At 40.1% G+C, this 27,758-nt stretch overlaps 1 protein-coding gene across 1 annotated transcript; it reads left to right on the top strand.

Moving 5' to 3' along the window:
• Nucleotides 1-3: 3 nt before the first annotated feature.
• Nucleotides 4-27,132, top strand: DDB1 (damage specific DNA binding protein 1). Its single transcript, XM_063289179.1, has 27 exons — nt 4-175; nt 340-488; nt 1,545-1,661; nt 4,088-4,309; nt 7,560-7,674; nt 8,421-8,518; nt 10,088-10,246; nt 11,398-11,481; nt 11,749-11,865; nt 12,490-12,592; nt 13,165-13,240; nt 13,329-13,437; nt 13,814-13,992; nt 14,076-14,239; nt 14,324-14,431; nt 16,303-16,510; nt 17,649-17,744; nt 18,062-18,173; nt 18,797-18,920; nt 19,176-19,340; nt 20,995-21,089; nt 21,234-21,404; nt 22,291-22,400; nt 22,528-22,697; nt 22,902-23,004; nt 26,093-26,216; nt 26,416-27,132. Exons 1-27 carry the CDS (start codon nt 115-117, stop codon nt 26,497-26,499), a joined length of 3,423 nt encoding a protein of 1,140 aa, XP_063145249.1. The 5' UTR covers nt 4-114; the 3' UTR covers nt 26,500-27,132.
• The last annotated feature ends 626 nt before the right edge of the window (nt 27,133-27,758 follow it).

Here is a 27,758-nt window from a genome sequence, read left to right as displayed (position 1 = left end):
CGCTCTGGAGCTGGCGGTTTCTCACTGGTGCCAGAGGCGGTAGTGGCCCTCAAGGCTGCGCTCGGCGCCGCCAGCCTCGCCTTCTGCGTCGTCAGCCTCGCTCCCGGCCTCGCCATGTCGTGCAACTACGTGGTCACCGCACAGAAGCCCACGGCCGTCAACAGCTGCGTCACCGGTAATGGTGGGAGGAGGGGCCTTTCCCAGGTTCGGTGGGCGGGCGGCGTAGAACGCGATGGCGGGGAGGAATAAACGGAGGAGGCCGTGGGGCTCTGTGCCCCTCCGGCTTTTGGCTGTGCAGCCAGATCGCCCTCACCTCGCGGCCTTTTCTCTCCGCCCCAGGTCACTTCACCTCCGCGGAGGACCTCAATTTGTTGATCGCCAAGAACACCCGCCTTGAGATCTATGTGGTCACCGCAGAAGGGCTGCGGCCCGTCAAGGAGGTGGGCATGTACGGCAAGATCGCGGTCATGGAGCTCTTCCGCCCCAAGGTAAGCATCGCCACCGCCCGAAGGACAGTGGGTCGCTGGTTGTTGGGCTGGGTATGCCTCGAACCCTTGCTGTTCCTGCCCAGGAAGGAATTCCCGCAACAGATGAGGTTGGCCTCTGGCTCGACCGGCGCGTTTTGTTGGTTTCGCTCCTCATGGTAGTAAACACTCTGTCACTATGGATCTCCTTTCTATGGACAATGTGAACTCTGTAGATCATAGTAGAAACATGGCCTTGTGGCTTGCTAGCCAGTTGAAGTGGCATTCGTTTATTAAATTTTGACCTAGTGTTCTGTTTATATTGTGAAGGCGCCTTTGAAAAGCGCATGTATGTGAGTGCAAAGGCTTATTTTCAGGATTGGTGGCATACTGAATTTAGTATGCTGTGGGAATTGCACACAGCCAGTCTGTTGTGAGCGAATGTGTGTAGGCCTGTCATGTGGAGGGAGTATTTTTTTCTGGCTGATTCATTTTTGATATGGTCATGATTGTACTTGGAAAATTGCCATCGCTCCACATTCTGCTTGACTGCTGTTCAGATCAACAAAACTGAGAAGTTGCTCTATTTAGGGCTGATACTTGAAGGAAAGGACATACGTACAGTATGTGAAGCTCAGTTTTCAACAATTATCTTCTCAACCAGCTCTTATAAGTCTATTTGAAAAATAGCTATGCTGTTTGGCCTGGCCATTTGAGTAACATTTGAGGTAAAATGCAGTTTTTGCATCTGTTTGCTGCAAGTCTCTTGAACATCAATAATTGTGGTGCTTCTGATATTCTTTGATGAACCCATGTAGTGTTCACATGAAACTGATTAGCATACTTTCTGATTAAATACTTTTTGGAGAAGCTTATCTGCTTATGTGAATTTGCAGAAGAAAATGCTTTATATAGAACTAATAGGAAGTTGTGAAGAGCAAAAGCACCTGTATTTCAGACATTTTTGTCTTTAAAAAACTAAGCTACACATTTTATACATAGGATAATATTTTATTGCTAATGTGTTGAAGAATGTTGAGGGTTTTCTTACCTAGTTGAAACTTTTTTTTTCCTCTTCAGGGGGAAAGCAAGGATTTGCTCTTTATTTTGACAGCAAAATATAATGCCTGCATTCTTGAGTATAAGCAAAGTGGAGAGAGCATTGACATCATCACCCGAGCCCATGGCAACGTGCAGGTAAGAGGAAGGTGCATTAGGTGTAGTAGGTACAGCGTGATTCAGGGCCATACAGTAATGTTCTGTATATTTTGTAAATCTGAATTTGAACTTCTGGGCAATGTGTATTCCAAAATGTTAAGTAATGTAATGAATTGAATAGTTATGTGTTAAGTAATGTAAATAATAAAATGTCTTACATAAGCTTAAATTAATCAGTGCAATTTGAGAAGCAGTTGTCTTTCTCTAGGTATCAAACTGTTGGATGGACACTATCGTTGTGTTAAGCTCTTCCTACTTTTCCACTGAGTCTTGGTCTCCTTCTAGCAATGTGCAGACTAAAAATATATATTTCTTCCTTCTGGTCATAATTATGAGATTTAAGTAGCTTTGTTTGTTCAAACAGCTACTTTATATTCTTGTGTACTTGGGGTCTCCTACAAGTTCTCAATGAATATGGTTCAAAAAAAAAGTACTGTAATCTCAATTGTTAGAATCTTGTTCTACATAAAACATTACTATTCTGCAGAAAGCTGATTTATAAATAGGAGATATTTATGCACAGCAAAGAGGAATGGCATGGGCAGTTGCCTTTATCTTGTGATTTTCGACTTCCCAGAGGCATCTAATTGACCACTGTGAAAAAGAGATTGCTGAATTAGATGGACTTCTATCTGATCTAATAGGACTTTTATTCTCAGCATTCAGTTATTTGAAGGCCTATTCTTGGAAAAATTAGGGTCAAAATTTTAAAAATGTGAGCTGTTTTTAGTAACTGAACAAATCTGTCCTCATTTCTTTTCTCCCAATTCTATATTGTATTAATCCAAACTCAGTCAGAATCCCCAGTTCTCTGTCCCTTCTAAATCTGACTTTGAGGGAATGGATTATTTTCATAATTGCACTGCCCTTCTCTGTTTGTAGTACTTAAAAGCACAGTCATTTTTTCAGGTTTAGAGGAAGGAGGGGATTATACTAATGGTTTCATTATGTTTCAGAGGCTCCTGCCCCCCCTTTCACCTTCCAGCTCCATTTCAAGAGAGATTACATATTTTACAGTATGCTTCCGAAGCTCCTGGAAGCCATTCACTGACTGTGGGTAATAGCCCACCCCTTCTCCAAGACTGGAGAAAAGTTGTGCTTATCACAGTTGGCAGAGAGTGATTAAATACATACAGGTAGTATTGTGAACCTCTTGTGATTTGCATAAGGGCTAGGAACATTTATTGTAATTATTTCAAAAAAACCCTACAAAATATGTATTGTGTATTTAAATACTATTGTCATGTAACAATTAACCATGGCTTGCACATCCATTTCAGCTAGTTTAGAACAATAACTTTTCAGAGGGTAGAACCTGCAGGCTTGCCAGAATATGTGTTCTTAAGACATAATTTCACAAAGCTTCAAAACCCAATGAAAGGCAGCAGTATACCAAGTGTTATATTACAGGTAGTCCTTGCTTAACGACCACAATTGGGACCAGCAACTGTTGCTAAGTGATGCGGTTAAGAGAGACATCACATGACTGATGGGCTTATGAGCTCACTTCTGCAGTCATTAGGTGAGACATCATGTGACCATGACTTGTGATTTTACTACTGGCTTCTCCATTCACTCTGCTTGTTGGAAGCTGGTTGTGAAATATGCAAATGACAATCACGTGACTGCGGGATGCTGCAATGGTTGTAAATGCCTTCCAGTTGCAAAGTGCCCATATCTTGAACATGTGACTGCAGGGATGCTGCAACAGTTGTAAGTATTAGGACCAGTGGTGAAGTTACTTTTTAGCACTGTCATAACTATGAACAGTCACTAAACAGAGCAGTCATTAAGCGAGGGCTACCTGTAATATCAGTCCTGCTTATTTATAAGTTTAAGTTGAACTTGAACTTGGCCTATTAAAAGAAAAGATATAATAGGCTTTCTTTCTATCAAAACCTATTACATAGCATTTCTCCTCTTAAGTTTTTTAAAAAGAAAGAGAAGAATTCTACATTAATTTCTTCTGTAAAATTTGAATTTTTTTTCTCTGTTATCTGTCAGGCTACATAAAACTACTTCTGGTAAAGTACAAAAAGCAAACTGGTGTGTTTTTCAAGTATATCTAATCCAATATAATATGGAACTGAAAGTTGTGGATTTAAACATATGAATGCATAAACTCAAAAAACTGTTTTTCAAATGGCAGTGATGGATTCATAGTGGTTGTAAGGAATGGACAGACACCAAAAAAGAGAAATTGCTGCTCGTTTAAAGTCTAGCGTACCTGAACAACATATGTCAGCATAATGTATAATACTTACTCATCATGAATGAATCAACTGTTGGCTAGTGTGCAGAAGCCAATTTAATGGATTTTAGAGGACTTAGCCTTGCATGTTTTATTGATATGACAAAAGAGATTGAGCTTACTGAGAATGTTTGATTTATGCATTGTCTTCTAGGATCGTATTGGTCGTCCCTCGGAAACAGGTATAATTGGCATAATTGACCCAGAGTGCAGAATGATTGGACTGAGGCTTTATGATGGCTTGTTCAAAGTGATTCCTTTGGAGCGAGAAAATAAAGAATTAAAGGCCTTTAACATTCGACTAGAGGAGCTACAAGTTATTGATGTGAAATTCCTCTACGGCTGCCAGGCCCCAACCATCTGTTTCGTTTACCAGGTAGTCATATTAGGTCCGAATGTGTGTTGTCATAAAATTGCTGAGTAGGAATAATGGGGGCCAACAGTCTCTGAACATTATTTAACATAATTGTTACTTATAAACAATAGCTGAGTTAGTTCGTGGGGGGAAAAATCCAGGATCTATAGCAAGGTGGTATTGTTACTAGGACCAGCCAAACTGGTGCAAGAGTATTGGCAAGCTTTTGAGTACTTCGGGACTTATCACGTTAGGTGTTACCAAAAACAAACAAACAAATGGGACGGGGATAGGAAAGAAGCAGAAAAGTCCAAAATCTAAATCAGGAGTTTCAGTCATGAGGTTTGCAGTTCTAAAATCAGTCTCAGGATGATGCTTGTAGACCAAATACACTTGCTGATGATAGGTGTTGTCAGTCTCAGGTTACATTAACATTCAAGGAAAAAGAATAATACACTTTTTCAAGTATTGTTTTCTTCACATTAACATTATTTTGATTCATTGACATCTTTGACTTTCTATTACTAACTCTGCTAGCTCATTCCTAAGGGTTACTGGTTTGATTCATTTGTAATATTTCTATTCTACAAACAGATTTGTTGAAGTTAAAATGATTAAAATGACCTTTAATATTCAAAGCGGTTGAGAACTTTTCCTGATTTGTTACATTCTGTTTTTTCTGTGATGATCGAACTAGAAAACTGGCATAAACACCCTCTAAAGCCATGATTTGGTTTCTCTAGAAATCCTGGTTCCTTGTACAGTTCATTCCTCTCTGGGAATCACTTTTGGGACCAGAATATTAAAGGCAGTGTGACCCAGGATTAATTTTTATTATTCTTTAGCCATTGCCCTTTAAGAGCAGCATTGCTCATCATCCTGTAAACTTGTTGCTTTCATTACTTTTTTCCATGGTATTCTGAAATATGTATAATTCGGCACTGGGCAGAAGGAGAGGAAGATCCCTGTTCAGCAGAGGAACCAGCAAGTTACCTGCAAGGGCATGGAGTGGGTCTGGCAACCGACTGCATTTCAATTCCAGATGTACAGAAGATGAGGGTCCCCCCATGTAGAACAAAAACAGCGTTTGTCTGTTTTTTAAATGTTTGTGCCTGCTTATATTGCTATAGCAATTCTAGGTGTCTAACTACAGTACATCTTAAAACAGCATCAAAATACACGTTAAAACAAAATTAGCCTATTAAGGCAGGCAAGATAAAACTCCAATCTACAATTAATTCAAACTACCACCACGTGAGCTCCAGCTAACGATCGGATTTCCAAGGCTGGGATGTTGAGTTCCTTTGTTAAGTGCATAAGGGTGGATTTCCTCTGCAGCTATCCTAGAAAGATGGGTTGACAGACAGGGGACAGAGCAGCGCTGCCTTTGCCATCAGCACTGTCAGTCTCCCAACATCCCATCCCATGACAGAAAGGCAATATGCTGGCAGCAGAAGCAGGAGCTGTTCTGTTAGGTATGATTTACTCTTTGTGGGTCTGGTATAAAAGGGTGATGGGCAAATGGCAAAGAGGCTTGCTTATTTATTTGTTTATTTATTAATCAAATTTATCACCGCCCATCTCCCAAAAGGGACTCTGGGCGGTTTACAATAAAACATAGATAAAAATATAAAACTATAAAACCCTATAATACAAATACAATAAATATAATAAAAAACCTTGATGGCTAAAAGTTCTTTATGATTTGCAGGCAGAGCTGGGTCCTTCTAAGGAACTAACCATCCCCAAGAATGGCTACTCTCCCTCCCGCCCCAGGCATAATTACAGAACCAGGTCTTTAGCTGTTTCCTAAAGTCCAGGAGGGAGGGAGCCAATCTCACTTCCGGGGGAAGGATATTCCAAAGGGCAGGTCCTATTGCAGAGAAGGCCCGCCTCCTGGACCCCACCAGATGGAATTCTCTTGCAGACGTCTGTAGCATGCCCTCTCTGCACGACCGGTTGGGACGGGCCGATGTGATGGGGAGGAGACGGTCCCTTAGGTAACCTCGACCCGTGCCATGTAGGGCTTTAAAGGTGATAACCAACACCTTGAACTGGACCCGGAAACATACTGGCAACCAATGCGGCTCGTGGAGCAAAGGAGTGACGTGTGCTGATCTTGGGAAACCCAAGATTGCCTGCGCAGCTGCATTTTGCACCAGCTGTAGCTTCCAGATACTCTTCAAGGGTAGCCCCATGTAGAGAACATTGCAGTAGTCTATATGGGAGATAACCAGGGCATGAGTGACCATTTGAAAGGCCTCTCGCTTAACTTTTCTAACAGTCCTCTCAGCTATGCTGGGTGTAAGGCTTTTTCCTGGACAGCTAGCATAAAATGAGAGAGTCAGTTTGCTCTAGAGGTTAAGGTTCTGGGCTGGAAACCAGGAGTCTGTGAGTTCTAGTCCTGCCTTAGGCATGAAAGCCGGCTGGGTGACCTTGGGCCAGTCCCCCTCTCTCAGCCCAACTTGGTGCAATGTAGACTGTAGACTAGCTTCCTTGTAATGCACCCCAGGCAATGTGACAGTAGTCTACACATCTGGCTGCTGGACTTCACAAGGATTTCCCAGCAAGAAAAAGCAGTGTGAACACCGAACTGCTATGCCATACGATAAAAAAAAAAAGCATAAAATGAAGTAGGCTGTCAGTGGAGACCTGGATCCACTGTCTTTGTGTTTTGCACAGTGACTTGGCAAAGGAAGTCTGTGAGGCTCATTTTTAGATTGTAAAATATCTCAATCTGGTTATAATCACAGGAGAGTCTGACGTCAGTGATTTATCCATCCACCTTTATGACAGACAGACAGTGAAATTATTTGTAGATTAGTAAATAACTTTACAGGATTAATTTACAAGGCTTGCCTAACTGAATTAATCCAGAATATGTACTGTCTTGAGATTCCAGTGTCAGGAAGTTGGGATTTTTAAAACTTACTTTGTTTCAAAAACAGTTTGCCACAAAGTGGGGGAAGTTAAGAAACATAAATCTGAAGGCTTTGGTTAAATAAAACAAAATATTTACTATTTGAAATAGTGTAAAAGGAATATAACTTACTAATTTCCATTAGCTGTACTAGGACAGGAACAATATTGTTCAGAATTGGGAAAACCCCTTATTTTGTTGGAGAAAGGCATTCTTTAGGTTTTGAAGTTGCTATAAATTTTTCATTGTACAAATAATAATTGTAAAAATAGAAGAGAAATGTTTCAGGGAATGTTTGATTCTTGTTATTCTCATATGTTAAATAAGGGTAACTATGCTTTCCATCTCTAGGATCCACAGGGCCGTCATGTCAAGACTTACGAAGTGTCTTTGCGTGAGAAGGAGTTTAACAAGGGACCCTGGAAGCAGGAGAATGTAGAGGCTGAAGCTTCTATGGTGATTGCAGGTTAGTTTGTATCTGAAAGATATGCCCCTGTCAGCAAATGACTTAAGGCAACTCTATAGTTATTTAGACAAATTACATAGCTGCATTTTTAGGCTAAATTATTCCAGGAGATAAAACTCAGGAATTATATTGTTCGAGATGATTGTTTTAGGGTGCATGGAAAGAACATCCTCAAAGAGAAAAAAAAATGAATTAGAAGAAAAGCTTGAGCCACAAAAGCTTGAGTACTTTAAAGACAGATCTGAATTTAAGTTTATCTGGTAGCTTTGTGAGAAAAAGACCTACTTTAATGAAAATCTATGAAATTTATTGATTTTTTACTGTTTGTTTCTGTGTAACGCTACCCAAAAGCAAGTTAAATTGCTGTTTAAGAAACTGAAAGAGAAATTAAAGCTTTGCTTGCTTTTAGTTAATAAAGAAAAGGAAGTTTGGTTTCTAAAATACATAGTTAAAACATGGGCAGGTTATTGCTTCTCTGAATTCCTCCTCATAATCAGTGGGGTGTTTTCATGCTTTAAACGATTTTGTTACATTGAAAAGTGGCTTTTTCCTGGTGAGCAGGAAATTCTATGGATCTGAACAACAGCTAGTAGAAAAAGCAGAGGGGGGGATCCTACAAAGAACCTTTAAAAAGTGAAAGGGAGTTCATTTCGTTTAATACACGTGGATTACTCGGTTTGCATTCCTTTCCTGTATTGATTATTCTTTATGCATCTGATGTGAATATTCCCAAAATTTCCTTGTAGTGCCTGAACCATTTGGAGGGGCCATCATTATTGGGCAAGAATCCATTACTTATCACAATGGTGATAAATATCTGGCTATAGCCCCACCCATCATTAAGGTAAGCAGCATACCTTCTGGAAAGGTGTTTGCTTAAAGCTGGAATTCTGTGCTTCATATTTACAGTAGGGTTTCGTGTGGAGGTAGGCAAGCTGGTACCCTCCAATATTTTATACTACATCCCATAAGTCTCCACAAATGTGGCTGGTATCATTTGTACAGCATCAGTTTGCTTGCCTCTAGTTTGAAAAGTCTGTTAGGACTGAAACTAAATTTACTTTAATTTAGGTGTTAGGGAATTTTTTTAGTGTGTTTTAACTGATTGTTTTTACTTGTTTTAACTTATTGTTATTTATTTATCTATCAATCTATCTATCTATCTATCTATCAATCAGATTTTTATCACCGCCCATCTCCCTCAGACGGGGGACTCTGGGCAGTTCACAATAAAACAGTTTAAATTCAATAAAATCATAAATAATATCATATAAAATGTAATGAGATCCAAGTAATGGCAGATCTAATACCACCCAAAGGGGAACAAAACCAGCCTCGGCAGGACTAGGGAGCCAACCAACCCCAAGAGTGGTTCTTCCTCTCCCCACTCGGGGCATGGTAACAAAACCAGGTCTTCAGTCGTTTCCTGAAGTCCAAAAGAGAGGAGGCTAGCCTCACTTCCGGGGGAAGAGTGTTCCAAAGGGCGGGAGCTGCTGCAGAGAAGGCCCTCTTCCTGGACCCCGCCAGATGGAATTCTCTTGCAGCCGGGGTCCGCAGCATGCCCTCTCTGCATGAGCGGGTGGGATGGGTCGATGTCACGGGGAAGAGGTGGTCCCTCAGGCAGCCTGGCCCCATGCCATGTAGGGCTTTAAAGGTGATAACCAACACCTTGAATTGGACCCGGAAGCAAACTGGAACCCAGTGCAGCTCACGCAACAAAGGTGTTACATGTGCCAGCCTTAGGGCACCAATAATTGCACACGTGGCTGCATTTTGGACCAGCTGTAGCTTCCGGATACTCTTCAAGGGTAACCCCATGTAGAGCGCATTACAGTAGTTTATATGGGAGATGACCAGGGCATGAGTGACTGTTCGAAGGGCCTCTCGCTCCAGGAAGGGGCATAACTGGCGCACAACACGAAGTTGCGCAAAAGCTCTTCTGGCCACGACTGCCACCTGCTCTTTGAGCAGGAGTTGTGAGTCCAAGAGGATCCCCAAGTTTTTACTTGTTTTAACTTTCTGTGAGTTGTCCAGAGTTGTTGGCAAGTGGGAGACTTAGAAATTGAAATTATAAATAAATAAATGGGCATTTTTGTGGGCAGCTGAGCCTAGATTAACAGCTTGTTGCCCTCTCTCTGTAATTTCTTAGAATAAGGGTAGGCCAGTAGACACATTTGGAATCTTGAGAATGTGTTTCATGTGTACTTAAATGGCTGTTCTTGTGAATTTGGCCAAACATAGAATGCATGTTCATTAGAAAGCAAATTAAGGAAGCTGTTCCTTATATCCTGCAGGATGCTTTTTTACTATTGCAGCTTGCCCTTTCTTGAAGAACAGTCAAATTGTTTGGATCAGTGTTAAGGTCATCCTGCCTTTTCAAAGAGTTCTGAGTAATGCCTTTTTTCTGAAACAGCAAAGTACAATCGTGTGTCACAACCGGGTGGATCCAAATGGGTCCCGTTATCTGTTGGGGGATATGGAGGGTCGACTATTCATGCTGCTTTTGGAGAAGGAGGAGCAGATGGATGGTGGTGTCAGTCTCAAGGACTTGCGTGTAGAACTGCTTGGTGAGGTAGGTTTTATTTTCTCCTCCATTTTGGGGGCATTTGGTGTTTAATGTCAGCTGGAAGAAGCACTGGAACAGCTAAGGAGAAGTGAAAAAAAAATTCCTGCAGATACTGGAAGAGACTGAGTCCTTCCCAAATAGTAATTTTCATAGTTTTCCAATATAGAGTTTAAAATTGTGCTGCATTAAAATAAGCAAAAACTGTGGTCTTCTGCGGTATTTTGTTAGTAGAGGTTTGTATTTCAGGATTGGAAGGTTGTATCTCTCCATCATTTAATATATTCTCACAGATCTAGCTAAGTTTTTAAAAATGTATTTCATTTACAACATATTGTTTGTTGAGTATGCCCTGCCTTTCCACTGGCAAATTGTCTCAGTCAATAATAGAAATAAAGTAAACATCGACTAAAGAACTAAAGATTATTCACTAAAGGCATCCCTAAATACTTCATCTCTCAATGGAAGTATTAAAGAAAGCAGGCTAACCTTGACATCATCCTTGGCAGGTTCAGAACTGGAGCATAGCCATCTCTTGCATTCTCAAACATGCCTCTGGTGGTGATAAGATCAGGAGAATGATCTCTCACATATATGCTAAAGCCCAGACTGGGACACACAGCATTAAATACTGGTCTTCCTCAAAGGAGTTTAAAGAAAAGTGCTAACTTCATGACAATTTGATGTACCAAATGTGGCTAAGAGAGAATGTCATCTAAAGTCACTTACTGGTTTTCATAGTTGTGAGGGATGAATCCCTGACTTACGACTAAGATATATTTTGTTATATTTTATATTTGTGGTAATATATGTTCATTGAATGTTTTTAATGTATCTTTTAAGGTATTACATATCTGCAGCTGATGTATAATATGTGTGCAGCTATTGAAATTCAAAGCCAGAAAGATGCTTTGGATCTAGGTGTGAGTACAACCACTGCACTTATCAGGAGCTCCTTAAAGAAGCCACAACTTTTATTGGGCTTTCACAGTAGCCACACAATGTGCATATCTGAGTTAAGAAGCTGCTTGCAGGTATAGTGAGCATGTCCATGCCAAATCCAAAGTATCTTTCCTGCTTTGGGTTTAAATCGCTGCACATCCCTATTATCATGTCCTTGAAATGCCCGACATCTCTCTTTCTGCCTTATCTGTACCTAGACATCCATAGCAGAATGCCTGACTTATTTGGACAATGGTGTTGTGTTTGTTGGCTCTCGTCTTGGGGACTCCCAACTTGTGAAGGTAAAGTGTAGCTTTTAATTAATTAATCAGGTACCAAGAAATAGTAGTTTGCCAATCTTTTATCCACTATATATTTAAATGGCATTACTGCGAGACCTCCAATTTCATTTTTATCACCCCTTTGAAATTTTATTCGCTTGTTTTTTGTACATTTTATATTGAAACAAAATAAGGCAAAAACTGGAAAATGTAGACCAAAGAAATAAAAATTAAGCAAACAACTCCTTGTTTTCATGAGAAGCGTAATATTCGTATTTTCATTCCTAGCTCAATGTGGATAGTAATGAACAAGGCTCGTATGTTGTGGCCATGGAAACCTTCACCAACCTCGGGCCTATTGTGGACATGTGTGTGGTAGATCTTGAGAGACAGGGTCAAGGACAGGTAAAACTTGATTCTTCTTTCCCTCTGCCTAGGATAATGGATCTTGCCAAGAGAGGTGCTATATGTCCCTTTTGAAATACTGCTTTGCAATGATATCTTTTGTCCAAGTTGACCTATGTGATGTGTATGAATTCCCTCTGTTGAAAAACCCAGCCAAACTTGTGAGTTAGGAGAAAGCTGATAATTTTGGCTGATCCAGCAATTAACTTCATGGTGAATGCTGTTGTGAGCCTAGGTCTGCCCATTTCAAATTTGATGTACTTTCAGTATACCACGCTGATTCTGGTGAATCTGATGATAGCTTGGAAAATGGTTATTCTGTTGGCACTGTAAGTAACACAGTGCAAAGGCTATTTCAGGGAACTAGAAAGGCTGTTTTTTCTGTCATATACATTACATTCAGGAACATATAGGGCTTTTTCAGGTAAGTTCTTGTTTCACTATAGGAGTGGAACTGGCTGTAGGATTTTGTCTTTATTGAGATTTTTAATTGGGTAACCTACTATAAGATACAGGAAAAGCTTCTTTACCTTAAAGGGTGGGTATGAATTACTATTCTCTATGATTATATTGCATGTCTCTTAAGCATTAATAACGTAATTATACTATGTCTGCTTTCCACAGCTGGTTACATGCTCTGGTGCCTTTAAGGAGGGTTCTCTGAGAATCATCCGGAATGGAATTGGGATTCATGAACATGCCAGCATTGATCTCCCAGGGATTAAAGGTGTGTTGTGTGTCTCCATTAGAAACGGATGATGAATGGATGATGGTGTATACTATTACCAAGGTTGTCATGTCTCAGATTTTTTGAATGAACTTTCCCTACTTTTTAATTTTTTAATGTGGTGTGCTAGTCCGCATGAAAGCTTAGAAAACTAAATGTACTGTTTAGGAAAGTTTGGGGAGGAAACTGGGCATCCTTTCAGAAAAAGGATTTTGATATTGTGTGCATGTGTGCGTGCATGTGTGTATTCTGTTCCTCCAGGTTTTTTTTTTCCTTTTGGTATATTACTATGTCTTTTTCTTGCTTTGTGTTCTTGCTGTGTTATTTACTTTTTTATTATACAGCCTATTCTGAGAATCTTAATTTCTGAAAGTACAATACATTTTTCTTAGAAACAATACCCAGTTTATTAGAATATATTAAACAAGGTCAAGAGCTTTGAATTAGCATTGAGGAAATAGTGATGATTCAGGAGGAAAGTGTTTGGTTGGCATTTTTGTCTGTCAAGTTATAAAATCCCTTGAGTTTTCTAGAGGAACTTAATAAGACTACACTGTGTCTCTGAATTGCAGGATTATGGCCTTTGAGGTCAGATTCACACCGTGAAACTGATAACACCTTAGTGCTGTCTTTTGTGGGACAAACCAGGTAGGAGAATAAAATCCATGAAAGTGTTGAATTTGGCCCGTGGTTAGATTTCCTGGGGAGTTTGACTGGGCTTTCCTACATTCTGCAGGGTTTTGATGTTGAATGGGGAGGAAGTAGAGGAAACAGAACTGACAGGATTTGTGGATGATCAGCAAACTTTCTTCTGTGGCAATGTGGCTCATCTGCAGTTAATCCAGGTAACCTCTACATTTTTTAGTGATAAAACTTAAGGCATGAGTGACCAAACTTTTGGGGTCAAGAACCACATTTGGAGCATGTGGAATATGTGAGGGGGAGTTATGTTCAAAACAGAAAGTTACCACATCCACAATAGTAGGCGCTATATTTTTCCAAAACTCTTGTGACTTTTTTTCCATGGTCTTTCCTATCAGACTGTTTTCACTTTAGTCAATCTTAAAATTAAACATGGTGGCTTACATTTTTAAAAATGTGTAGCAGTTGAAGAAGGAGGTGCAGAAAGCCTCATATGCGAGGTAGTCACGCATTTATATGCCTGAAGAATATGTTACCTTTGGGTTGGGAAGAAATACCAATGGACTTTTGTCCCTTTAGATAACATCAGCCTCAGTCCGGCTTGTCACTCAAGAGCCAAAGGCTCTTGTGAGCGAATGGAAAGAGCCAAATGGGAAGAACGTCAGTGTTGCTTCCTGCAATAGCAGTCAAGTAGTGGTAGCTGTGGGGAGAGTGCTGTACTACCTGGAAATCCACCCCCAGGAACTCAAGCAAATAAGGTCAGTCTGAGCTATCTACCTTGGGGATGCTTTGTGTCAGAGCTGAATCTTGCCCTGAGGTTGACGTTTTACTTTCTCACTAGCTTCACAGAGATGGAGCATGAGATCGCCTGCCTGGACATCACTCCCTTGGGAGACACCAATGGCATGTCCCCTCTCTGTGCTATTGGCCTTTGGACAGACATCTCAGCCCGTATTCTTAAGCTGCCCTCATTTGAATTGTTACACAAGGAGATGTTAGGAGGAGGTAGAAATTTCATGTGTGCGCTTGGTGTTGGGAAGGGCAGGATATTGCAAAGAGTGATTGTGACTCTTGTATCTCTGCTTACAGAGATTATCCCACGTTCCATTCTGATGACCACCTTTGAGAGTAGCCATTATCTGCTTTGTGCCCTAGGAGATGGGGCTCTGTTTTATTTTGGACTGAACATTGAAACAGGTAAACATGTAGTTTTCTTCCCTTCAGATTTTCTTTCTTGATTTCAAAGGATGAACAGATTCCAGGCATGTAAGGTTTTTAGTAGAACTGAAAATCCAGCAAGTAGAGCTTGGCACAGAAGGTACAAGTAGGAATAGAGGATTTGAACCCCAGAAATCTGTTCGGTCCAGACTTGAACTGAGCTGTGTCATTCCACATCAGATTCACTCGTTTCTTCATTTCATCAATATACTGAGGCAGCACGGGAGTGCCATAGCTGTCATTTCCTGGTTCACACATTGCATTAACTTATAATGTACTTTGCTTGGTTAAAGCCCTCTGACTGTGGCTTATGAAATAATGATTAAATTATGGGAAAATGGACTAGAAGAACTGGATCTACACTCTTTCCTCATTTAGCAACCACAATCCGTTCCTTAAACCAGAAGCGAAATGGTTGCTAAGTGAACACATGACTGAGGGAGAGAGAGAGATGCGAAGATCGCTGGTTGCTGCCATCTTTTTCAGATTAAGTTCTCTTGTGCAGCTTTGCCAGCATTACTCTCACTCCAGCGTGTGTTGTTGCCAGATGCACGAAATTTGGTTGTAAGTGCGTGCAGTGGCCGGATTTTTCTTTTTACTGTATTTGCAAATGGTTGCTAAACAAGGTAGCCACTAAATGAGGAGTGGGTGTACTTTCTGTCTTTCTTTGTTTAACTGAAGTAACTCAGGTTAGACATCAGGAGATTCATGATTAGATTTTTCAAGATTTAAGTATAAGATCAGCCATGGGTATGTGAATCCTGTCTTCTTGAACCATTTTTCTGTCCTAAATCAAGCCCACACAATATCCAGAAACCATTGTTGGCTCATGGAGGAAAAATACAATCATGCTGTTCCTATGTAGACATATAGTTGTATTTTGGGATGTAGATGTGCGAAAGATGGAAAACTAGCATGCTGGGAAAACACAGTGTCCTAACAACCAGGAAACACGCTGAGACAAGGAACTGGTCTCTAATGCTTTATTGCTAGTACATAACAGGAATCCTAACAAACTGAAGAAGCGTGTCATGAGTAAGGATGGCGAGCAGGGGGCTCCCATCCAGACTGTCAAGCGCATGCGTAGCACTGAGGAATTGTTCAGCCATTCAAAGAGGCACAGATTGGGACTGCCTTAACCCTTGGGGGTTATACGTCTGGGTTTTTCCCACGCTTCTTCAGTTTGTTAGGATTCCTGTTAAGTACTAGTAATAAATATTAGAGACCAGTTCCTCGTCTCAGTGTGTTTCCTGGTTGTTAGGACAAAGCGTGGGAAAAACCCAGCCATATAAACCCCAAAGGTTAAGGCAGTCCCGATCTGTGTCTCTTTGAATGGCTGCCCAATTCCTCAGTGCTACGCATGCGCTTGACAGTCTGGATGGGAGCCCCCTGCTCGCCATCCTTACTCATGACACACAGTGCTCATACCAGTGGTCTAATTTACTCCCTTCTATCCATCCCTCCCCTCCAGTTTTATTCTTTAAAATATTTAAAGGTTAGAGTTGCCATATATTTTGATGGTTTGATCCTGAGATGGGACAGATATTTTAATATTTCACGAAACCTCAGTAAATCTAAAAAAGAGCAGGTTGTTTTGCCAAGATGTAATTAAGGGTTCTATACTGGGGGCCACTGCAACTCTTTAAGATTATTTTTCTTCTGTCTTTCAGGAATACTTGTAGGTATATTTAGAGTAGCGCAGGAAATACACTTTTCTGAAATATGACGCCATTACATTTTTTTCAGTAACGGAAACTAGTTGTCACAAAGCATCTAATTTCCCCTGCCCCCCTTCTTGCCCCTCTGGTCTCTCTCAGTGGGTAGCCCTAATGCTATCCTTTCTCCAACAGGTTTGCTGAGTGACCGTAAGAAAGTGACTTTGGGAACCCAGCCCACTGTTTTAAGGACATTTCGCTCCCTTTCCACCACCAATGTATTTGCTTGCTCTGACCGCCCTACTGTGATTTATAGCAGCAACCACAAACTGGTCTTTTCCAACGTCAATCTTAAGGAGGTGAATTATATGTGCCCTCTCAACTCAGATGGCTATCCTGACAGGTGGGTGTGTTTGGTTCCTTCTTTTCAAGTGATTGCTGGGTCCACAGAGCATTGCGCGCTTTTTTCCTGCTCAGCCAGTCTGGTCAGATCCTTTAAGTAGCCAACTTGGGTCACATAGAGAACACAAAAATAAGCAAGCCTACTTTTGAAATATTGAGATTAAGAGAATAGGAGCAAAACAGTAGACAATTCCAAAGTAACAGAAGAATTGCTTACATCATATCCTGCCTCTTCTCCCCTTTGCTGGTGCACCCTGGCTAATGTGAGTCTTTGAAAAATACAAGACGTATGCTCACTGTGTAGTAAATATTCAGCCTGTTTTATATCTTCATGTAAGAAAGGACTCTTATATTTCATCTGTATTTTACATCATGTTTTCTCTGTTGTATTTAATGTAATATTATTCCGTAAGAAACTTTTTGTGTGATCATGACTTTTATCTCCCATTATACAAGTTGGCAGGTGATGATCACTTGCCAAGAAAAGTGGGATTTCCTGTAAATTATTTTTCAGTGTTTGAGGTCACCTGTTCTAGAATCGGTTTGATTGGTCAAAAATAATATTCTTCAGGACTATGCAGGAGGTCCCTGATGAGAATTGGTGAAACAGACAGAAACTTGCATCTGGAATTGTATATGGAACCATGGTTGTAAAGATATAGCCTGGCTGTGATCAACTCCACAAAATTAGCGTATCTCTAGGAATGAGAAGATGTGTTGAAGGTTAAAGACTCAGAAGAGGAAGCTAAAAAGGCTGCTTCTTTGCACTGCAGGAGGAAGCTGTTGGAAACAAAATGAAAACAAATACAGTGTCAGTGCTGCACCATAAACATAGAAAACCTCAGCACTTGTGTCTTGGCCTGCCCTACCAACACATAGGCTGTTTTCTATGTATATTTTCTCCCTTGTGTCTCTTAATAGCCAGATGCTCCTATGTATACTTGATACTTCATGAAACAATACTGATTTTGAGATACACTTGCTGCAGGATTTTTTTACATTTTCACTTCTGGCAAGTCTTGTTAACTGGAAATCCTAATATTGGACTATTTCTGAAACGCAGTAGGTAAATACTCTAGAACCAAGAGGTGTAGTGGTGTGAATTTTTTCCCTGAAAATGAAATATTTTTATTTTGTAGCTTGGCTCTGGCCAACAACAGCACTTTGACAATCGGCACCATTGATGAAATTCAGAAGCTGCATATCCGCACTGTTCCCCTTTATGAGTCGCCCAGGTGAGCAGAGCTAAAAGTTGTTGTTAAGGATTCATCAGCTTTTAAACGATGTCACTTTTCAAACTATGTAAACTTGTAGTGTGTCTCCTTCCATTGTTCAAGGATGCACATTTTTTTTGGTGAACAAAGTTGTGAGGTGGTGAGATTTTTGCAAGGATGCATGGTTTTTGGAGCACTTTGGACCTCTTAACATGGATGCTTATGGGGGAGCTGGAATCTAAATTGAGTACATTCAATATTACTTTTATGAGCAATGTTCTTTGCAGCAGATATTTGTATATATACATACACACCATGTGTCCCTTTTTGTCATGCAGAAAGATCTGTTATCAGGAAGTATCTCAGTGTTTTGGCGTGCTCTCCAGCCGTATTGAAGTTCAGGATGCTAGTGGAGGCACTACTGCGTTGAGGCCCAGTGCAAGTACCCAGGTGAGAACCTAGAATAATATCTGGGTTCAGGAATGCCTTGAAAACACACTGGTTTCAATAACTACACAAAAGGAGTAATTATTGCTTCTGATTATGTCTGTAAATCACTTGAAAAGTCATCTCCATTTCTCATCTGACAATCTAAACTTGGATAGTGACATATTTTAGGGCTAGGTACTTGTTTTGTGATAAAAATATATTGTGGCTCAGTCATATGTTGGGCTTCCTCCAGTTATTTAAATCCTTGCTAACATAGCTTTCCAGTATTTAGGTTTCTGCCTCATCTCTTGAGGAGATCTCAGAATGTATTGGTGTTTCTTCCACGTAGGCTGATTTTCAAGTAACTCTTCAGTAAACAGAAAACCTGGTAGTTTTGATCTCCTGTTTCATAATGGTACCTATACATAAATCCTCTTCCATTACCTCCTTTTCGTCAGCCCACCATGTTTTTATTCTTTGTAAATTTGGCACCTCTGATGCAAACCTTCCTTCCTCCAAACAGTTTGTACCATAAGCTTACCTCATTTTTTTTGGTTATTTCCTTCTAGTGGATGTTGTTCCTGTTATTTCTGTTATCCCTGCTTTTGTAGCTTAAATTATTTACTTTTCTCTCCATATTTTAGGCCCTTTCTAACAGTGTGAGTTCTAGCAAGTTGTTCTCTAGCAGCACAGCTCCACATGAGACATCATTTGGTGAGGAAGTAGAGGTACACAATCTGCTCATCATAGATCAGCATACATTTGAAGGTATCTACATCTTAGGCTACATTTCACTGTTTACGAGAGACCTGTTTTTGAGAGGCATGAGAATGGGAGAAGAGAGTTGTCTCGGGTACTTGCTGGCTTGGATCCTTTGAGTTCTCGTGGGGCATTTTGAGGGTCACTTTATTGAGTTTCTGTGGGTTTTGTAGTTCTGTGTTTTATCTACGTTGTTCGAAACAGTACCCTGAAGTCTATATTTTGTTGAGCTCTTTAACTTGTTTCTTTACTGTTTGCCTTCAGTGCTTCATGCTCACCAGTTCCTGCAGAATGAGTATGCACTAAGCCTGGTCTCCTGCAAATTGGGCAAAGATCCCAACACATATTTTATTGTGGGAACAGCCATGGTGTATCCTGATGAAGCTGAACCCAAACAGGGCCGCATTGTGGTGTTCCACTATTCTGATGGTAAGAATTAACATTTTGGATCACTTTCTCCCTAGAGACAGCTGAGTTGCATGGATTTGCGTCCTTTTATTAATTATTATTTTGTCATGGGAAAAGTGGGCTTTGTTCTTAGGTTCTTTTACTCTAAAAGTTTAGAATCTTCTTTTCAGCATTTGAAGAGCCACCTCGTCTGCTTCATATGGAAAAAAATACCCTGAATATCTTATTTTTTAATTATAATATTTTTATAATTTGTATTTATTTTTTATTTATGATATGCTTAAGTTACCTGGATGGCTTGCAGTAATAATGGAAAGATTATTTTGTGGCGTAAAAGAAAACTAGCGGCAGATAAAATTAAATCACTGTAACGACAGCACGTCTCAGGCTCTAAAACACAAATAAATGGATTTTAAAAATAAAAGTTTTAAAGCCTTGGAAAATAGGGAAAAGATCTTCATTTGGCATTAACAAAGCCACATAATGTGCAGCAAGTAAATCTCTAGGTGGCACTAGGCACGGAAATAGCACTTCTAGCAATATCCACCCACTTTGCTATTGCTAAAAAGGGGGCACAAGGAGAAGGGTCTCTAAGGATATTCTCAAGGTATGGTTAAATGGTCACTCAAATAAGGAAACATAAATTCATTCTCATTCCCATTCTCAAAAGCAGCCATAAGCTTTTTAAATCTTCCCATCCATTCTTTCATAGTGACTAGTTGCATGCTACTTGAGCCAAGACGTGTTTATTTTCACCAAGAAAATGGATAGTTCTGGTGGAATTATCCTGATAGTTTTATGGCTGTTGAAGAAGATGAATAAAATGTTTAGCTAACAGCTGACAAAATATTTGGGGTGATATTGAGTAGTGTTGCAGAATGTGGAAAGAGCCTTCAGAGAGGCAGGAGGAAGTCTGTGTGTTACAGCTGTAAGAGACTAAGTGCATGCCAGACTATATTGTGTGTTGTGTTATTGTCACACAAGAGGATTAGCACATAGTACCACATATTTGCAGACTAGGCTTTGGTAGTTTGCTCTCATTTTCGGGGGTGGAGTGAACTAATTTTAGTCACTGTATGTGGTTGCTAAGAATTGGTATCAATAATCAGAAAGAGGATCAAGGGGTCTTCTGCCCACTTCAATAGTTGAAATGATCTGAATGCTTGCAGCTCTGTGGGTGAGGCACCACCTTTGTGAAGAACCCTTGCTGATGTGAGTATATGGAGGTTTTGTTTAAAAAAAGATAATGAAAGAGACCCCTGATGTCTTGTAGACCAATCTTTATGTGTCCTACTTATGTTTAATGTTGGGTGTTGGGGGAATAGTTCAGAAGGTAGCTGGAGTTCCCTTGCAGCTAGCATTTACATCACCTTGGATCCACAGTGAGCAAAATGCCTAAATTAACTTCCAGAAGGTTTCATGATAGAATTCTTTTAAATCCTTTGTAACATGCATTTTATACCAGAATAAACTTTGTGCTGCAGAAAGCAAGGAGGGCTTCATATAATCCAAGGGGGAAGCTACATTTCGTGGCATAGTATCACCAAGCTATACTTGAGGTGAGACATATGCAGCGCTGCTTCTGCTAATCTGTTTGTTGCTATTTGTAGCTACACCATGAAATATAAGGAACCTGTGTATTTTTCAAGTACTGTTGCATTAATGTGTATCCTAGGTAAATTGCAGAGTCTGGCTGAGAAAGAAGTAAAAGGGGCTGTCTATTCCATGGTGGAATTCAATGGAAAACTCTTAGCCAGCATAAACAGCACGGTAAGGTTCCCAAGAGCTCTCACATCAATATTTTCCAAAGCTGGATTTGCTTAGTGAAGTGTGGAAGAGAAATGTTTTGGGCTCTGCAGTATTGCTCTGGATTTGTTTTAGCCTTACCCTCATAAATCTGTCTTGTTCTGACAGGTGCGACTGTATGAATGGACAGCAGAGAAGGAGCTTCGCACGGAATGCAACCACTACAACAACATCATGGCACTCTACGTGAAGACAAAGGGCGACTTCATTTTAGTGGGAGATCTTATGCGCTCTGTACTTTTGCTGGCCTATAAGCCCATGGAAGGAAACTTTGAAGAGGTATTAATTCAGTTTTTACCTCGATGGATGTAATGGAGATCCCAATAAAGTGTTTAAGGGAACAGAAGAACATTTGGTGGGAGGAGAAATTAGTCGTTTGTGCTTTTGGTTTCTGAAGTTCTCAGCTTAGCATGATAAGAGGAGTCGGTAAACATAATTTGTTAAAACTGCTTCCAGGGCTCCCTGCATTTACTCATACTGAAGTGGATGTCTCAAATTGCAAATTTTGGATCACAGCCATTTATTTATTTAAAAAATTTTAAACTACCCAATAGGCAAATCTCTCTGAGTGGTTTATGATATAATATACTAAAAAATACAATTTGAATAAAAACATATACTATTTTTAAAAAAAAAAACCCCACTGTATAAACTAGGTCACAGCAAGGCAGTTATTCAAAATCTAAAACAGTATGAATAAAAATACACTTAAGAGCCAATTAAAAAGGCTGGGAAAATAGAAAGGTCTTTCCCAGGCACCCACAAACTGTGAACCTGGTCCTTTAGGGCAAGTGCAGATTCCTCCAGGACAAGCAAGGCACCACTCAGCTGGACAGATGAACCATCCACAAACAGTATCTCCATCTTGCTTGGATTGAGTCTCAGTTTAATGGCTCTCAGTCAGTCCACTACCCCACTCAAGCACAGGTTCACAATGGCAGTAGAGGCTGATAATAGCCATTTCTGTGTGATAGTGTTGCGACATGAAAATGGGACTTCATAAATATTATTTATTTTAGGTGCCCAAGGTATCTGAGGTTGGCTGGCCCTCTCTATTTCACTCTGCATTTAAAACTGGTAGAACTCTAGTTCAGGCCAGAAAAGTCTTATCTTTGTGGAGAATGGATTGACTTGGTAGGTAGATTGACTTAATATATCTTTACAGATCGCTCGTGATTTTAATCCAAACTGGATGAGTGCTGTGGAGATACTAGACGATGACAATTTCCTAGGGGCAGAGAATGCGTTTAACTTGTTTGTGTGCCAGAAGGACAGGTGAGATGACCTTCTAAAAACGTGAGCCAAAGTGAGCAAATAATAGCTACAACAGGGAGGAGAAGGTTGGGGCAGGGAAGAGAAGGGTCACCCTATCCATTTTCCTAATAAACTTTTTTTATTGCAGTGCTGCAACAACTGATGAGGAACGCCAGCATTTACAGGAGTTTGGGCTCTTCCATCTGGGTGAATTTGTCAATGTCTTCTGTCATGGGTCCCTAGTCATGCAAAATCTGGGTGAAACATCTACACCGACACAGGGCTCGGTGTTGTTCGGCACAGTCAATGGAATGATTGGTAAGGTTAGATATTAAGTCAGAGACTTTTGCCATCTCCCCATACAGTCTGACAAAATAGCCTGATCACTGTTGAAAGACCCTGGTACTCGGGGAGGGCTTAATCTGGCACTAAAATAATATCTATCCTTTGTATCCTAGATGAGCATATAGATAGATAACTATTGATTTCTTTTTAAAGATAATGGTCTGTCTTTGTTCACAGGACTGGTGACTTCACTGTCAGAAAGTTGGTATAATCTCCTGTTAGATGTGCAGAACAGGCTCAACAAAGTCATTAAGAGTGTTGGGAAGATTGAACACTCTTTATATCCTTTCTTTCTTGTTGTCTTCTTTAACATACATAACACTTAGAAGCATTAGCCATTGTGTAAGAATCAAGACTGGGTCCTCCCTACCAGTCTACAGCTTACAGCTTACAACACAGAAACAAATGAGTAGAGAGGTCAGCAATATGGATTTCCTCTTACATCTTGAGGAAAAATTAGGGACAGGATACAGAAATAAAGAGTGAGAACTCTGGTGACACAATAGATCATTTCTAGTCACAATTTATAGCTTGTGTCCCTTCTTGCCCCGCTTAAAAGCTGTTTTTGCAGGTTGAGGAACTCTCTGGAATTGGAATATTTATGGGCCTTGGAGAAACTGCAGTACAACACCAGATTAAAGTAAAGAGCTTACTAGTGCTTTAGCAGTGCCAGTCAGAATAATTCAGCTACTTTTAGGGATATTATACTGTATAATAGCTGGACATCACATATTTTGCTGGAATATAGTTTGCTTAATTATGGTTTATTGCATATAACTGAGCGGGTTGGCACAACACACTAAACCATAAGCCATTGTGTACAAACTACAGTGGCTGGGTAAAACCGTCTAAGCCAAGACCAAATAGATTATATTATGGCTTAATATGTTGTGTGAACCCGGCCAATAACTACTCGGAAGACTTTACAGTGGAATCTTTCAAGGATGAAAAAAGTACTTAAGGTAGCCTTCCATGAATTGTGGATAATTTGAGTACAACATACAAGTGAATAAAAAACAAAACATTAAAAAAAAACACCAAGTTGTTCCTATCATGCTGGGTAATCAGGAATGCATGGGTGAAACAGATGTCAGGGAGAACTAAAATGGCATGAGGGGAGAAAGGGAGATACTCATGGCAAGATGAAAAATATTCAAGAGTGACCAAAATTGAAGAGAGCACCGGTCAGTTTTGACCAAATCAGCAGGGAGACTAAGAAGGTGGGGGTTTCAGTTCTTTAAATTAAAAGAACTTGTTCTCTTGTGAACTTTGAACAATTTTGACAATAGCTGTTGACAACAGCTAATTTTAGCATGCTAAAATTGCAGTTCTACATCTGTGTCTAGAAGTAATTCTTAGTGATTTCAGCGGAGCTTGCTTACAAGGAAAGACTAGTACTTGGATGCTTGGTTGAAGTGATACATGCAAATGTTTATGAGAAGCATCCTCTCCTTACACAGCGTTGTTCATAATCCATACACCCAGTGACGAGTTTGGCCAACAAATCTGCTTGGTAATTCACTGTTCTCCATCACTAAAGGCAGGGTGAGACATCCCAGTGGAAGGATCCAGGCAACACTGGCAATTCTGTTTTGATCTCACCTGTGCAGGGTGGCTGTCACAAAGCAAAGTGCTCTGCCTTTCAAGTTGGTATTTTGGCTATGCTTGTTGCAGCAAGCACACCGTTTGTTTTTTGTTTTCACCACGAATTGGGATGAATGAATGGTCAGGCGGAGCCCCTTTAAAATGCATATGCTGAAAGTATGTATCAAAAAATTCCTTCGCCTTGCACGAAAGGAACCTGTCTGTGGCAGAAAAACAATTCGCTTTATTCAAAGATGCATGTGGCAGGGCTTTCAGAACCATTCTTTGCCACACTTAATATTCCAGATTTGAGTCTATGTTCATTAGATTGATTGATTGATTGATTACTGTTAAGCAGGCATGAGTACGTAGGCTATTATTATAGATTGGCAGAGTTGTCATGCTTTGCTTTCAGGCTTACAGAATCAAAGTTTGAGGCTTAGAATGAAAAGATTTTTTAATTTTTTTGCATTGAATCAGGTGCTGTTTCTCCCCTATGAAATATTATTAAAAAATCTAATAGTGAAGAAAGTTTCTGCTTCAATAGAATGTATTGTCCTTACAGTTTTGGAAGAATTTGTAGTGGTGTGTGTCAATAAATACCTGTTATTCTTTGTTGATGGCAACAAAGGGTTGTTATGGGTAAAATATCCAGAATTTATTCCTTATTTTTAATTTGAAGTGTGCGTGTTCTGCATGTCATACTGATGGGGTTTTTAAAGGTTAATAAAAGAACCCCAAGCAGCTAACAACAACCTTGCAAAGTAGAAGCGTGAACCAAAAAGAAAAAAAAGGAACTTGCACATTAAGCTTAATCACGTTCAGAAAATAATTCAGTCTTCACAAAGTAGTTAGATGAAGAGAAAAAAAATAGCTTACATTTATTCAGTAGATTTGAATACAATCTGCTTCATAGTAGAAAGCGCTTACTCATCACTGGTTCTTTGTAGAAACATTTCTCTGTGGAATAGAAATGTCTGCACGCAAGCGAGATGACAGGGACGAGAGCTGCATTCTGCAGCACCTCCTGCTTGCAGGTGTGCCCAAGAGGTAAAAATGGAGATTGTTAATTCCCAAACCCAAAAAGAAGGAAGAAGTGGAAATCAGGTGACCCACGTGACATCCCACAAGCACAATAGAGATGACTTTACTAGAAAGACCCCCTTATGCTTCTGAGACAACGCTGAGTTGACCCCTGATAACTCCAACACACACCATGTAGCTGCAAGCATTATTTTCAATGTAATACACAGTAATACAATATAATCCATCAAAATAAGGCAAGATTTATAAAGAATATGACCAGCAGCTATGAGTAGTGAAATAATGCCATCAATAAATAGTAAATACCAAGAATAACTAAAAATGTTTTCAATGTTTGCCTAAATTGTAATAAGATTATTGAAATTATTTTGTTCCCCTGAAACACAACCTAACCTTTTGAAAGAGTGCTGTTCTGTCACGTGATAATGCAGTCATCTGCTAGCTCAGGATTAGTATTATGTTGGGCTATGCACTACACATGTGAGCAGCTTGCTGTAATATTTGATTTTGACCATGGGGGCTGAGAATTCTCAGACTGCAGTTTGAACTGGTCTGATTCTATAGGATGAGCTAATTATCAAGGAAGGTTAGTGACTTACATTGTACTATTGCTATGGCTTTACTGGTTCTGTTTCTGTGTGAAAAACATGGGAACAGTTCTTGCAACATACCTTTGTTTTTATGGAAAAGTTGAAGCCAGATTTTGCTGCAAGTTTTATTCCCTTGATTCTTGATTTTACCTGGAGATCATTTCATACAGAACGCAAGACAGAGCCAGCAACTGGATTTATTGATGGAGATTTAATTGAAAGCTTTTTGGATATCAGTCGGCCCAAGATGCAGGAGGTAGTGGCTAACTTACAAGTAAGTTGAGAAAATTACCTATGTTGAGACAGTCCTTGTTATTGGGAATGGCTTTAATTTTGTGCTTGCTTATTTGGAGGAAAGTGTTATGAATTTGGGGATTGCACTGTTAGGATTAAGAAGAGGTATATACACGCTTGATCATACGTCTGCAGCATGGCTGTGCTTCACCTTCTGCCTCTTAACCTCCTTGTTTCAGATCGATGATGGAAGTGGAATGAAGAGGGAGGCTACAGTAGATGACCTGATCAAGATTGTGGAGGAGCTCACCCGTATCCATTAGCTGAGTGAGAAGATACTTCCTGCACCTTCCTTCAGGATAGCATATGGAGTCTTTCCCAACTGGTTCCCTAGCCAGTTTCACTGTAATGCTAGAGCAGTAGCAATGTGCCTGGTTGAAAGTGGGAAAGCTCTGAACTGAAGCCATCTTGCTAGGACTTGCAATGCAGTGTTGGCTGTTGATGACATTGTGTTCTGCTTGGATTCACCAATCCTGTAGCACTCATCTGCCAACCTAGTACTGGTCCCAGCTGTTTTTTTCCTCTGAGTTACAGCAGTTGGCAAAGATGTCCCTCTATCTAGACTCTTCTCACACTTCATTCACTGTTGTCTTTTAGAACCTCTGAATTTATTTTGTTCCTGGTGTTTTGAAGTGGAGGTCTTTCCCCACACCCCTCCTTATTTGGATGAGAAGGTGGCTAGATGGATGCAGTGGCTGTTGGGAAGATGGAAGTGATGTTTAGCTCTTACAAGGTGCTTTCAGAGTTAGGGCTGCTTAATGCTGGGGAACCCAATTGTGGGTAGAGGCCTCTCTATTCCAACAGCGTTGCTGCTTATTCAGGGAGAAGAGGCTAGATTGCAATTTTTCTGTTACTGGTTTTGGAATTTTACCAAATAAAAGTAGTCCAAGAGGAAAGGTTTGGCTGTCAAAATCTTTTCATGCTTTTCTATACTCCTTTACTGAGGAGGAAAGAAGCTTAACTTGGTACACTCCAGTTATTCCATCTGTGGGGAATTGAATACTCTTCTTTAATCTCGTTTTGTTTTTACGTTTGTTTCCCAAAGAATCTGCTCAACGTTTGTAGATTTTTTTTAAGAGGATGACAATTTAATAACAGAAGGGATACCTCATTACCTATTTTTTTCCTTTTTCTTGCCAGTAGGAGGCAGACTTTTAAGAAGAGGAGGGTGGTGGGATTTTGTTGTTGTTGAACTGATAAGCACAACATCCTCACTCCCCTTTGTTCTGCTGACACATATTAAGGCTTTTTATTCCCTTCTAGCATCTTAAGAGTTAGGTTTTTTGCGTTAGATATTTTACTCAAGTTTTCTTCCTTTCCTTTTGGTGGAAACTTTCCCTGACTATTCTGTGATAGAGTTTATGGGCTGGGGAAAAGGCTCTTCTTCAAATTCACCCCACAGGTTCACATAATTACATCACTAAATGCTAAAAAGTGGAAAGAAAATAATTTACAGTTCAGCCTTGATAAAAAGTTAGATGCACAGATGCAACACGCCTCTTCTGGATTTGGTTTCAACATT

This window comes from Candoia aspera, chromosome 1 (genome assembly GCF_035149785.1).
Source record: "Candoia aspera isolate rCanAsp1 chromosome 1, rCanAsp1.hap2, whole genome shotgun sequence".
In the NCBI taxonomy this organism is placed as follows: Eukaryota; Metazoa; Chordata; class Lepidosauria; order Squamata; family Boidae; genus Candoia; species Candoia aspera.
Note: the sequence above shows the minus strand (reverse complement) of the source record. Positions and strands in the feature narration are given on the sequence as shown.

Excerpts from the sequence above, each read along its gene's own strand:
- DDB1 (XM_063289179.1), top strand. The coding sequence starts at position 115 with ATGTCGTGCAACTACGTGGTCACCGCACAGAAGCCCACGGCCGTCAAC. Across the intron at positions 13,241-13,328 it reads TCTTTTGTGGGACAAACCAG|GGTTTTGATGTTGAATGGGG; the intron begins GTAGGAGAATAA and ends TACATTCTGCAG. Across the intron at positions 18,921-19,175 it reads AGATCAGCATACATTTGAAG|TGCTTCATGCTCACCAGTTC; the intron begins GTATCTACATCT and ends GTTTGCCTTCAG.